The 12,285-nt window shown below is 51.7% G+C and overlaps 3 protein-coding genes across 7 annotated transcripts in view; 1 reads left to right on the forward strand and 2 right to left on the reverse strand.

Annotated features, from left to right (window-relative positions):
• Positions 1 to 461: 461 nt before the first annotated feature.
• Positions 462 to 2,492, reverse strand: RPL32 (ribosomal protein L32). The gene is made up of 4 exons (XM_057417574.1): positions 2,391 to 2,492; positions 1,645 to 1,745; positions 1,245 to 1,426; positions 462 to 636 (listed from the first exon to the last, which is right to left on the reverse strand). The coding sequence occupies exons 2-4, from the start codon at positions 1,738 to 1,740 to the stop codon at positions 507 to 509; spliced, it is 408 nt and encodes a 135-aa protein (XP_057273557.1). The 5' UTR covers positions 1,741 to 1,745; positions 2,391 to 2,492; the 3' UTR covers positions 462 to 506.
• A 513-nt stretch (positions 2,493 to 3,005) lies between these two features.
• Positions 3,006 to 7,270, reverse strand: MBD4 (methyl-CpG binding domain 4, DNA glycosylase). The gene is made up of 7 exons (XM_057417568.1): positions 7,149 to 7,270; positions 6,049 to 6,878; positions 5,407 to 5,481; positions 4,936 to 5,070; positions 4,539 to 4,688; positions 3,836 to 3,939; positions 3,006 to 3,281 (listed from the first exon to the last, which is right to left on the reverse strand). Exons 1-7 carry the CDS (start codon positions 7,268 to 7,270, stop codon positions 3,204 to 3,206), a joined length of 1,494 nt encoding a protein of 497 aa, XP_057273551.1. The 3' UTR covers positions 3,006 to 3,203.
• A 411-nt stretch (positions 7,271 to 7,681) lies between these two features.
• IFT122 (intraflagellar transport 122) overlaps positions 7,682 to 12,285 on the forward strand; it is a 31,554-nt gene continuing 26,950 nt past the window's right edge. For 4 of the 5 annotated variants that reach the window (XR_008973239.1, XM_057417563.1, XM_057417564.1 and 1 more), the window contains exons 1-6: positions 7,682 to 7,737; positions 8,370 to 8,436; positions 9,347 to 9,431; positions 10,237 to 10,315; positions 11,107 to 11,183; positions 11,609 to 11,675. Coding sequence is in view for 3 of the 5 variants with exons in the window: in XM_057417563.1 (XP_057273546.1) it covers positions 7,697 to 7,737; positions 8,370 to 8,436; positions 9,347 to 9,431; positions 10,237 to 10,315; positions 11,107 to 11,183; positions 11,609 to 11,675 (416 nt within the window). In the remaining 2 variants the exon portion in view is untranslated. Of the gene's footprint in view, positions 7,738 to 8,369; positions 8,437 to 9,346; positions 9,432 to 10,236; positions 10,316 to 11,106; positions 11,184 to 11,608; positions 11,676 to 12,285 lie in introns of those variants that run through there. The other variant, XM_057417566.1, reaches the window with a different exon arrangement.

Raw genomic sequence — 12,285 nt, forward strand, 5'->3', positions numbered from 1 at the left:
GCAGGAGAGCTGGTGCTCAGTACTTAAGTGTCACAGAAGAGGGGTGACAACAGCCAGAGGTGTAAGCTCATGAGCAGCACCACTATCCCTCTGTCGCTTGAAAACTTAATTGTGTGGCTGTTGTGGTCAGGCCCCACATTGCACAGAGGAACTAAGTAGCCTTAAAAGACAGGGTGTGGAAAGGCCACCATGACACGGTGCCTGTGGCCCTGGAGCTGCAGTGACCTTTAATTTCTCTGCTTATGACAGAGTGGTTGGTGTGAAGAATATTTATAGCGTGTGTGAAAGAACACCCATTGTTTGAGTGGTATAAAAAATAAACCTGTGCTTGCGGAGCTGCGTGTCCTCCAGAACTCACCATTAGCTGCCACACCAACACACATGAGCCAGTGGTACAGGGGAGCCACCCGCTGCCCCCAGCCCCAGCCCTTCCCTCCAGCCATTCACAACACCCACCCCAGTCTGTTTTACACTTTATTAAATACACCTCGGAGGCAGAGGCTGCTCTACTCGTTCTCCTCACTGCGCAGCCTGGCGTTGGGGTTGGTGATCTTAATGGCGAGCTGGGCCGCCCTCTCCACGATTATCTTCCGGTTCTTGGAAGACACATTGTGAGCGATCTCTGCGCAGTACGACCTGTTGGGAACACACAGTGCATCAGGCTCAGCTCCCACAGCAGCCAAGGCAAAGCAAAGTGTTTCAGAGCCATCCGGCTGGCAGCACTGGGATGCAGCAGAGCACAGCAGTGTCACAACACAATGGGGGAGCTGAACGATGCAAGTCTCCCTATCACCAAGCCCGACCATCCCAGCCTGAGGCAGGAGCTCAGCACAGCGAGACCCTTCTGCTCTTCCTCTTGTGAACAAAGAGCCAGTAAGAGGCAGTGTTTAAGCATTAATTATTACTCTTATTATTTCGTTCTGAAAGTGCTACATGTGGACTCAGGCCTGTGCCTGAACAGGCACATGAAGCTAGCGCTCTCCAATTGCTGCTTTATCAGTAGTACTGAGCACGTATTGAGCTGTTTGCCACCTCTGTGACACTGTGCTTCACCTAGAAAGGCTGCACAGATGAGCCCTGAGGTCCCTTCCAACCTGGGATTCTGTGACCAAAGGAGGAGTTCATCAACCAGGACCCCACGGGTGCACTACTGGGGAAACCAAGACAACCTTCATGCTCCTGAAGGCAACAGCTTCCTTGTGTCCGCCTCCCCTGACTGCGCTGCCTTTCCCCCGCAGACTTACTTGTTGCTCATCATGAGCACCTCCAGCTCCTTGACGTTGTGGACCAGGAACTTCCTGAAGCCCGTGGGCAGCATGTGCTTGGTCTTCTTGTTGCTCCCATAACCAATGTTGGGCATCAGGATCTGACCCTTGAAGCGCCGGCGAACTCTGTTATCAATGCCCCTCGGTTTGCGCCAGTTGCGCTGGAGAAATGCAGAAAACATTTACTGCAGGGAGCAGTTCTGAGAGCAGCGTGAAGGCAATGGCCTCCAGGTGACAGCTCCAGCCACTACCCACCGTGCCAGGCCGTGACAGCACAGCCCTGCACCTTTCGTGCCTTAATTCACCACCACCCCCGAGGCAGCTGTGCCCAGCTGTCCCCGAATTCACATCCCCATGAACTTCCCCAGTGAGGTTTTACCTTGATCTTGACATAGCGATCAGACTGATGCCGGATGAACTTCTTGGTTCTCTTCTTGACGATCTTAGGTTTCACGAGAGGCCTGAGGGCAGGCATGGTGCCTAAGGCAAACGGGACCGGTGTGAGCAGGGCGGCCTGGCATGGAGGCGATGCACTGCCCGCCTGCAGCGCGTGTCGCAGACTGCCTTCCACTCGCGGGCCACTCCGGAGGCTAGCGAGGGAATGGGTGTTCGCCTGCAGTGCCTCTGCCTCCCGCCTCCGAAGCTGGCAGAGCACTGAGAGCTCTCCAGATGCGATCCTGGGAGGTTGCCCGCGGCCGCGTTCACGTCCCCCTCCCGCCCCGAGCACTCAGGAGCCCTCCCCACCCCGAGCAGGCGGTGCTGCTTCAGCTATCCCTCGGCAGAGCGGCCGGGGAGCCTGAGCGCCAAACCCGGGGGGGGCTGCGCCGCCTGACGGGAACGGGCCGGCGCTCGCCGCGCTGCCGCTGAACGTGGCGGGTTTGGCGCACACGCTCCGGCGCCGCTTTACCGAGGGAGCGCCGCGGCCAAGCCCGGGCCGGGCCCGAACTCCCACACCGCGACTTCGGTCAGGCCCCAGCCCACGCCGCGGCGGAGCCCCCGTTACCCGGCCGCCGCCTCGCCGAGACCTGACGGAGGTCCCGGCCCTAGGGGTCCGCACCGCGGGGAAGGCGGAAGGGAGGGGAACGGACCCGCGGGGGCAGCGGATGGCGACGGATGGGAACTCACCGGGAGCGCGATGGCGCCTTCCGCGGCAGGCCCCGCCGAGAGAGGGAGGCGGGGCCGCGCGCAGGGGCTGATGGGATATGCGGAAGGTCCTGCCAGGCTCACGCGGCGGAGCAGAGCGGGCACCGAACCGACCCCGCGCCGCCGGCGGAGGATGGCACCGGGCGTGCTCTGTCCGGCGGGGCCGTCCCGGTATCAGCGGATCGGCGCTGCCCCGCGCCCGGTACCGTGCGCTCGGGACGGAGCTACGAGGACCTGCCCGAGCACACACAGCTTCCGCCAATCCCGCCGGGCGCGGGAGCTCCTCCTGGCGGAGCGGCTGCTCAATCCCGGAGCGTGGGAGCGGATCTCGGCGTGGGAGCGGAGGCCCCCGGGGTCGCACGCCCGAAAGGCGGCGGCGCTGCCGCACATCGCTGCTTTCTCCTCATCCCCCTTCCCCTCCGCACCCGCCCCTGAGCACCTCTGCCATCGCCAGCCTCCACTTGCGCAGCGGAACCAGCGCTGCACCCCCCCCCCCCCCCCCCCCAGCCAGGGCTGGGCACTTGCTGGCAGTGAGCGCCGGGAAGGCACCGTGCACCGGGGCTGCGGCTGGGCCCAGGAGGCACCGCGAACAGGCACTACAAAAACTGGGATACGTTTATTAAAAGCCAGGGATCTGAAACATGACATCACAACAATGACCCGAGCCGGGTGCAACACACAGATAAATACTTAATGTAAGAACTTGGTCAGAGTAACCCCTGCGCAGAGCATGTAAGGCTGTGAAGACCAGGAGGTGGGAGCTGTGCCTTTCCAGTGCCTTTCCTTCCCAGTGCCTCAGCCTATGCTCAGTCTGTCCCGGTTCTCCCAGAGCCATGTGTGGTACACGTTTAACTTGTGGTCCTGTGGCTGTACCTAAAACACCATGAAAATGCTCAGCATTCAATAAAAGACCTTCTCTTGAAAAACCTCATTGCTCTGGTGGATTTCCCCTCCCTTGGGACCCCTCCGTGTCTCACAGAGCCATGTGCTATGTGCCCATGCCAACCAAGGAATACAGCACTTGTTCAGCCCTGAAACCACCCACCCCATGTGAACTGGGAGCAGGGTCCCACACTGGAGAGCAAACCGGCCTCTCGCAGACATCTGCCATAAGAGGACCCCAGCACGGCAGAGACCACCAGTGCTGATCACAGAGGGATGCCAGGATCAGGCTGGCAGGAAGCATAAGGAACCTGGTTCATAACTGGAGCAGGGAAGAGACCCACACAGCGAGAGTGGAAAATAACAGGAAAAAAAAAAAATGAAGGTGACAAGATTTTAAAGGTTCAGACTTGTAAAAGGGACATTCTGTGAACTTGACCTACTGAAGGTATGGAAATCACCATCTCTTTTAATCCAGTGGAGCCATCAGTACAATCAGAGGCAAAGGACAGAGCATGGAGCCAGCAGCGCGGCCGCAAACCCACCTCCTTCCACTCGTTGACACAGAAGATCCTGTAAGAGTCATTCCCATACTTGCCAATGCCATGCAGCTCGATAGGGTACTTCCACTGCTTGCTCAGGTACTCATCTGCAACACACAGGTACAGGCTCCAGTGCCTGCAGGCAGCTGCCAAAGCAGCTCTGGACAAAATCCTCATTCTGTGCTACTGTTACTCGGCTCCATTTTGGAACATTTTAGATGGAAAACACAAGTTTTGTCTCTCTCCTGGTGACAGTAGGTGATGAATCCCTACAGGGCACAGCTAAAACACCTCTTAAACAAATCACCATGGGGGAGCTTTAATTACATCTCTCTCCTCAGAACCCACGGAGGAATAGTTTTATTCTAAGTACAGAAAATATCAGAATCATAGCAGAATTCCTACTGGAACGGCCTTCTGGATGTCACCTGATGCAACACAGAGCAGAGCCACTTGCAGAACACAAAGTCACTCTTGCAGGTGTTCACATCTTTTTGCACTCAAGGTCTCTATGTATGTTATTTCATTCTCACAGTTGAGACAGCAGGAGCAGCAGCACTGCATATGTAAGACCAACGCTGCAAAAACCAAACCACCACCAATATTTGCCCAAGACAAGGGAAAATCAGAGAGCACTGTCTGAAAGAGCGGTTTGCCTCACTTGTGTAATTTAGACCATTCCACTGGCAAACCTGGGAAATCCTACCTGAGAACTTGATGATTGTTTTTGCTCTGAGCTCATAGAGGCCAAGAGGTTTGAGCAGCTCTGACATCTCTTTCCAGTCTGCATTCCTGGTTATTTCAGGAGAAGGATATTTCTTAAGGAACTCCCAGAGCACAGGAATTGCCATTTTACCTAGCGAGAGAAACCACCATGAGCAGAAGGCTGTGCAGGTCATTCTCTTTATTCATCATCTGTGTATGCTTTCTGAAGTGGGTTTCTTCAGAGGCAAGAGCTATGATTGACAGATTACTGCTTTTTACACTGACACAAGTTAAAACACATTTATTCTTTCATTAATGCTATTAAAAATGGCAGCTGTTCTGACCCTGTAACACCTCCCGACCATTTATACAACATCAAATTGTATTAGTCTGTTTACCTGAAGTTTTATTGAGAAATATGGTTGCAATGAGAAGTTTCCACGGATCATGGAAAAGTGTTTCTTGGATCAGATTAAAAGGAGAACGTGGAGGAGTCCATTTTCTGAGGGCCTTCCTTCTAGGTGCGCTGGGAGCTGTACATAGAAACAACACAGGATGATTTATTTGATAGTAAAGGATGGGGTTACCTACTTAAATGAAAATAATAAACCCCAATGAAGCCCTTTTGAAGCAGATTCATCTTTGGGGGGGCACAATATGCAGATGGAGGTGTTTGACACCAGCCTTCAGAGCTGTTTGCAAGACACAAACCACTGAAGTGTAAAACAGGACAAGATCAGTTGTGCTGAACTGAGCTCTCTGATGCCACCTGAGCACAGCCAGCCTAAACCTGAAGAAATTCCCCATAGCATCATCTGATCTTGAGCTATCCTATCCCTCCCCCCATAAGAAATATTATAAGAGTATACCTTCTTTACTGTATTTACTTGAAAAATACGGACTTGTTTTCCTCCTATCCACTTGTGTCCGTGGGATAGAGTCTTCTGTAAAGAGATAATACCTCAGCATTAAAAGGGGAAAAAGAACCCAAGCATTTTGCTGTCCTGCCCCATGCACCATTTCCACTTTATGTTGTGATGCAAAGATAAGGATTTCTTCTAGGTGTCCAGAACATAAATATGCTTTAGATTCGCTCCGGTACTGCTCTGCATTTCATGTCTCTGAAAAGTCTTCACAAGAGAAGACTTCCTTTGCTGCAGTCTGAAGAAACAGGCTTAAACTACAGCCGAGGTATTAAATGTTGCCCACACACTCCAGCACACAAAACAAGCCAGAAAGAGCCTTTTCTAAGAATCAAACAGACCAACTGCGCAATGACATTAAGAGGTGGTGCAATGAAGGTAATGAATGCTATTGTATTATATGGCTAAAGAGATCAACAGAGTAAGTTCCAGTTGGAAATAAATCTGCATTAAGTCAAATGCTGTTGGATAAAGAAATGAGACAGATTCAGATGCTGAAGCAGCCTGACCTGGAACAGAAAATTGCTTGTACGGGTAAACCCCCTGGCGGAATGTTAGGCCCATGTTCTGCTCAATCCATACACGTACCTGGCAGCACTTTAACGGCTGTGAAGCTGCTCTTGTCACACAGCTGCAAGGCATCAGCAGCCCTTTCAGTCTCAGGTTTAGACTCCTGGTTACCCGGACTCTCTCCACCTGTCTCTTTCCCCACTCCCAACCCGCTGGGTTTCTCCTCACACTGTGCACATGTGTCTTTAGATGCTGCCTCTGCAGGTTCCTCCTCTGTCAGGCCCTGCAACCCCCTCTGCGAGCAAGCTGGCACCGCGCTCAGCTGCGAGGCCGACCGTGGCCACAGCCGAGCCGTGCCTGCACCCGCAGGGTCTGCCCCCTGCTCCTCCACACCCCACCTGCCCACCCCACTCGTGTCTATCTGTCTACAGAGCCTCTTGCTCTGTACGCAGCCCGTTTCTTGCTTATTCCCCGCTCTTCTCTGCCTTTTGTTCTGGGTGCTGTTGCGATCCCTCTCTTCTGAGCTCTTCACAGCTTTCCTGTTCTGGACACGTTTTAAATCTGCCCCCTTCTTTTTGGTTTTCAAACACTCCTCTGGGTTCATGCCTTTCCCGATCAACTCTTGGCTTTCCAAAGCGCATGGAGCGTCTCCCAGGTGCTCATTCCCAGCCTGAACACTTTGAATTCCATTCTCTGCACCATTTTGCAGGCCTTGCACTTGACTGTGAGGATCCTCATTTTCTGAATCACTTCTCGTGGCTTTTGTGCTGTAGCTTTTCACCCTCAGACATCTCCTCCTCCCATTAGAGGCTGTAAAATCAAAATCTTCCACTTTCAGCGATGTCTCCCCAGTTTTCCGAAAGTACTCCGCGAGGGCCCTTTTGGATCGCAGCTTACTTCCGTCAGGGCTGTGGCAGGAGAGAAAAGGGAATGAAAGACACCCCCCCTCACCCCTGGCTCTCACTTCGCACCTACTGCAGCATCTCAGCAACCCAAACAAAGGGCAGAGGCAGCTGAGCGCTGGCGCCTGGACCGGAGCAGCTCCACAGCGGCTTCACCGACAGCCCTCCCCGCGCTGTGCGCTTCCTCCCGGGACCCCCGCATGCACTCACACACCCGCGAGCCCCGCCCGTGCTACCGGGAGGGGCCGGCGGCGTTTGCCCCGGGACCGGCCGCACCTGATGAAGCACACGTCGGTCCGCCCCGCCGTCCTGCCCGCCTGCCTGCGCCTCGTCACCCGCTGCCAGCCGACGGGCACGGCGCTGGGCACGGCCGCCGCCGGTTGCTCCGCAAGCTCCATCTCCGCCGCCTCGCCAGTGCCCCCGCCGCTGGCACTAGGGCCGGGACGCTCCGCCGCTGCTGCGTCTCGGCTACTGCCCGGGAGGCTGCACGGGGGAGCAGAGCACAGATCGATCCCTGCCCGAGCGCGACGGCTCTGGGAAGCGGCGAATTTAGCCCCGGTTCCCGCACGACCCCGGGCCCATCGCGCCCCACGGCGTCACCTGCCGCCGCCTCCCCCGTCCCGCTGGGGGGCGCTGCGGTTCTTTCCCGCCCCGCTCTGCCGCCGCTCCTGCGTCCTGCTCTGCGCATGCGCGCCCTGGCCCCGTTGGCGAGCGCCCCCTGCCGCTGCGGCGGGTCCCCAGGCGCATGAGCGTTGCCCGTGGCGCCGGCGGGGAGGGTGTAAACAAGGACCGCTGAGGAGGCCCGGCCCGGCCCGGCCCGGGCGATGCGGGCCGCGCTCACCTGGCGCGACAAGGCCGAGCACTGGTGAGCGGCCCTGGAGGGCCGGCCTGTGAGAGGTCGCGTCCCGGTGGGGCTGTGGGCCGGGAGCAGGCTGGGCCGCGGCCGGGCCATCGGGGGAGCGGTGCCGGGCATGGCGGCGGCACTTACCCGGCTGGGTGTGCGGCGGAGTCCGCGGCTTGGGGCTGCTGGTTGAGGCCGCGCTGGGCTCGGCGGTACCGGCCGCTGCTCTGCCCCGCTCCCACCGCGCGGGCGGCGGGAGGCCTGGCCTGAGCGTCCTCCTGCAGGCAGGGGTTCTCCTCCCGTGCAGGCCCCCGCGGCAGCAGCGCTGCGCTCCTACTGCTCGATACCGGAGCTCAGTAACGCTGCCCCTTTTCGAGGTGGTTTTTGTCGTTCTCAGCTCCCGTTCAGCCGCAGGGCAGCAGCCGCGCCCGTGCGTATGAGAGTCTGCCCCCGGGGCCGGGAGGCGGGCAGTGCTTGGGCTCCTCGGGGCACAGGGTGACCATCCCGGAGCTCTTTTCTTAGGCTCCGCTGGCCTCTGGAGTACGCAGTTACCGGTGTTTGTTGTGCGGCATCTTTGACTTGAAAGAAAATCTATTTTCTGTCCACTAACAGGGAGTTTTTCGGGGGGGGGGATTTGTTTCTTCTTTTTCCTTTAGTATTTATGACCTTGCATTCAAACCAGATGGGACTCAGTTGATAATTGCTGCTGGAAATAGACTGCTGGTAGGGAAACTTTTTCCTCTTACATTTATAGTTGTATGCATATGATTCTTTTACATGTACTTACGAACCTATCAAAAATCCTCTTATCTCTACTAGTCCAGCCTCCTATCTGCATACATATTAATGCAGGCTAATTGTAAAGCTTTTCAATGTTTCTTACCAAGTTTTAAGCTCTATTTTCAAAAGTAATGGGATTTAAGTTACTTTCCTCATCTCATCCACTCGCACCTCACCAGGTCGTTTGGAGTCCATTAACTCACTTGTAGCACAGTGGCGTGGCTTGCAAACACTGCATTGTTACAAGTTTCATGAAAAGCTGTGAAAAGAAACTCGAATTGGTGCCCTGGCTTTGTGAGAAGCTTCAGCTGGAGCTTTTTTGTGCTTCCCCGGTTCTGCCTGCCTGTGTCTGACTCGTCAGGAGGAGCAGCTCGGGGCTGTGCTGCTCATGGGCCCTCAAAGCTTTCAGGTGGGGTGGGGGAGGCACGACATAGAAATGTAGTGAGGAGCACAGAGCAGCGGGCTGCAGTTCACAGTGCTCATGGAACAGGACATTGAGTTAGGGTCCTTTCCACTAATTTATTACATTTAAGCATCTAATGAAGAGAAGGAAGAAAGGACTAAAGCACGCAGGTCAAATGAGGTGTTTGGAATCTTCTGTGCATGTAGTTTTCTAACACTGAGTTTTCTCATTCTGAGAAGTATTGCATTAAGGAAAGCTTCTGCACTTTAAGCCATTTTGTCTTGCATGGACTATATACTGTGTAAAAAAGAACACAAAAGAAGGTGTATAACCCTTTTGGCCTTCAGTAATTTTATCTTAGCCCTCGCTGAGATATTTTTTTATGTATGTCTTTTTGTTTGAATGTTTGGCTTTGTTTGTTGTTTTTTTTTTTTTCCCATGTTTAAATAGGTATATGATACTTCTGATGGAACCTTAATCCAGCCTTTGAAAGGACATAAGGACACTGTGTACTGTGTGGCTTATGCCAAAGATGGTAAATACCACTTTGGGGGCTTTGCTAGTCTGGTTTGTACAGTGCATGTCTGTAGTGCCAGTTGCTAGACAGAGAAACCAGGGTTGTTTCACTAACTCATCTGAACACACACGTGAGTGTTGGTGGTTTGTAACGGAGAGATTGATCTGCAGAAGTACCCTACTGTTACATGTGAGGCTACCTGTTAATCCAAGAACTGCAGCCCCCACTTTCTTCCCCCTTGTACTTCAGTGGTGGTAAAGTTAATATTTGTGGGTAACGTGAGGAGAAGCCTTGTCCCAGAGATCCTCTCTCTAGCACCCCACCTGTCTCTGGTTTTTATTTTTATTCCCATAGTTTCTCTGTCCCAAGGCTTTCCCTTCTGATCCCCCACACGCTACCATGCTTACTACAGGCCTTATTCTGTTTCCAGTTCTCATTCTGTGGGGGCTTACTGTGTGGATTCAGAGGACTTCCTCTCAGATCCTGCTGGTTAAGCTTTCGGGGGTGCCTGTGGAAATGGACTGGTTTTCCCTTGACCCTGTTAACATAAATGCACACCCTGTGACTGACAGCATTGGAAAGTCTGGCTGCTTCCTTGCCTGGCTGGGCTTTAGCACGGCCTGCTCTATGGGAGCAGCAAAGTCAAGTCACCCAAGTTCCATGTAGCTGGAGGAGTGCTGTCACATCAAGACACTTGCAGTGTTAGGCCCTTTATTACATGAGCCTTGCCAAGTTCAAGAACTTCTTGCTCTCTCTTTGATTAAATGTTTGGAGTGAAAGTGATTCTTGTATGCGTGGGATTTAAATGATATCTAATTCCTAGGCAAACGCTTCGCATCTGGCTCTGCTGATAAAAGTGTGATAATTTGGACTTCAAAGTTAGAAGGAATTCTGAAATACACGTAAGTGACGCCTTCCAATTCTGTGCCTCTCAAAAGCGGACTTTGATTATGCCCTTCTGCTGTCAAAGAGTGTGTGCTATTAGATCTGGAGGAAGGTTGTCTAAGGTCAGAGAAAATGCCAGGGGGTAATAGGAAAGGGAGGAGGAAGAGAACAGTCAAAGTATCTGAACGAGGCAGGAAAGCAATTAAAGGCTTAAAAGAGGGTGAGAAGTTTGGATAAGACTCTGGGTTTAGAGGGCTGGCAGAGAACTGGGGAAACTCTCTACAGATCAGAATAAAATTAAACAGAAAGTGACTCTTCTTGTAAAACAAACAAGATTAATATAAAGCTGGTTCAAAGAGCAAATTAAACATCAGGTTTGGAGCTTTTGGTGTATTCCATCTTCTGGCTTTGTTTTTACATCACCCCTCTTAAACGGCATCTTCAAATTCTGTTTCTGAATGTGTGTGTGCATTGCTAGTTGTATGCACAAGCCAGTGGACTACTGGGAACATATGCAGGCGTATTTGGTTTAGAATTTGGATATAACCTTTAATCATGTTTCACAAACCACTATCTCTGTACATTTTTAGCTGATCTTGATGAAATACAGTGAATCCTGCCACTTAGAGACAATTTTTGTAAGGTTTATTACTGATCTAGTTTACAGTAATAGCAGATTAATTTGATGTAATATAAACTGATCAAATTATTTCTAGCATCTGGTGAACCTTTCAGCTATCTTGCTGAAAGTCATCAAAGGGGGCATTTAAGAATGATTTATTGAAATATGATTGTAATTTCATTCTAGGCATAATGACTCTATTCAGTGCGTTTCATACAATCCTCTTACTCATCAGCTGGCATCCTGTTCTTCCAGTGATTTTGGTATGTCTTCTTCCTCCAACTTTTCCATTAAGCTAATAAATTCTATTAAAGTTGTATAGCAAAGCTACCTACAGATGGGTACAGTTCTTTATATCCAGAAGAGATGAGGTACAAAATAGATTACCTAAAGTAATATTAGATAGTTATTTAAATCACTTAAACTCCTTTGGAAAGGGCTATGTAGTGAGGAGCCATGGTATAAAATGTACTACTTTGATACTATGATTTTTTGTAGAGACACTCACTGTATTGTTTAAATGGATTTTTTTTTTTTTCCTGATAAATACCATGTATTTAAATGTCCTAGCAGTGGGTGAGACTTTAGTCCCTGGGAAGTTCCAGCTGAGTTTTCTGACAATGTTAGTTTTCAGTCCGAACACTGGTCATTTGTCATTTACTTTGGCTTTTTGTTTGCTTTAATCAAGGCTTGTGGTCTCCTGAGCAGAAATCAGTCTCTAAACATAAGACCAGCAGTAAGGTTACTTGCTGTAGGTAAGTTTTAAGGATTACCTGGGTCATTTAAGTTAGTTTCAATGCAAACCATTCAAGTTAATGTGCAAGCGTAAAGGAAAAAAATGTTCAAGTGAGACAATTCAGTGTATGCAGAGCCAGTGTCCAGCAGTGTGATAGTTCAGTGTATGCAGAGCCAGTGCCCAGCAGTGTGCCAGGCTCTGCTGCCTGGCTGCTCAGTACCATCATGTGTTGCTGCTTTGCCATTCACAGCAGTGAAATACCTGGGCAGTGTTTATAATACTCCAGTAGGAATATGATTAATGTTTATCAGAGATGATTTGTTCTTTCTGGTGTAGTTTTCACAGAGACCGACTGGCCCCTCTCCTCTCCCTGCACCCTTTCTGTTTTCATAGCAAAGGGGTTTGGTTTTTAATTTGTTTTTTATTTGGTGCTCTTTATAACTGAATTCTTCTGAAAGTATCAGAGAGGTGTTCTGGTCTGGAGCAGGTGCCTTCTCTCTGCCTCTGTTAGTCACCTTGTGAAATAGCAGTAATGTGAAGTTAGAGGAAAAATAATTATACTTTTGGCTTATGGAGCCATTCATCCCCTGTGTTCTATTTTCAGCAGAAGGAGATATTAATGATTATGG

This window comes from Pezoporus wallicus, unplaced genomic scaffold (genome assembly GCF_028554395.1).
Source record: "Pezoporus wallicus isolate ANWC-B61680 ecotype Strahan unplaced genomic scaffold, APGP_CSIRO_Pwel_v1 contig_8542, whole genome shotgun sequence".
Lineage (NCBI taxonomy): Eukaryota > Metazoa > Chordata > Aves > Psittaciformes > Psittacidae > Pezoporus > Pezoporus wallicus.

Coding starts and splice junctions, on each gene's coding strand:
- RPL32 (XM_057417574.1), bottom strand. CDS start 1,740: ATGCCTGCCCTCAGGCCTCTCGTGAAACCTAAGATCGTCAAGAAGAGA. Junction 1,427..1,644: donor ATCGCTATGTCAAGATCAAG/GTAAAACCTCAC, acceptor GCATTTCTCCAG/CGCAACTGGCGCAAACCGAG. Junction 637..1,244: donor GTGCTCATGATGAGCAACAA/GTAAGTCTGCGG, acceptor TGTTCCCAACAG/GTCGTACTGCGCAGAGATCG.
- MBD4 (XM_057417568.1), bottom strand. CDS start 7,270: ATGGAGCTTGCGGAGCAACCGGCGGCGGCCGTGCCCAGCGCCGTGCCC. Junction 6,879..7,148: donor ACCGACGTGTGCTTCATCAG/GTGCGGCCGGTC, acceptor CTCCTGCCACAG/CCCTGACGGAAGTAAGCTGC. Junction 5,482..6,048: donor AGCCGTTAAAGTGCTGCCAG/GTACGTGTATGG, acceptor ATCTCTTTACAG/AAGACTCTATCCCACGGACA.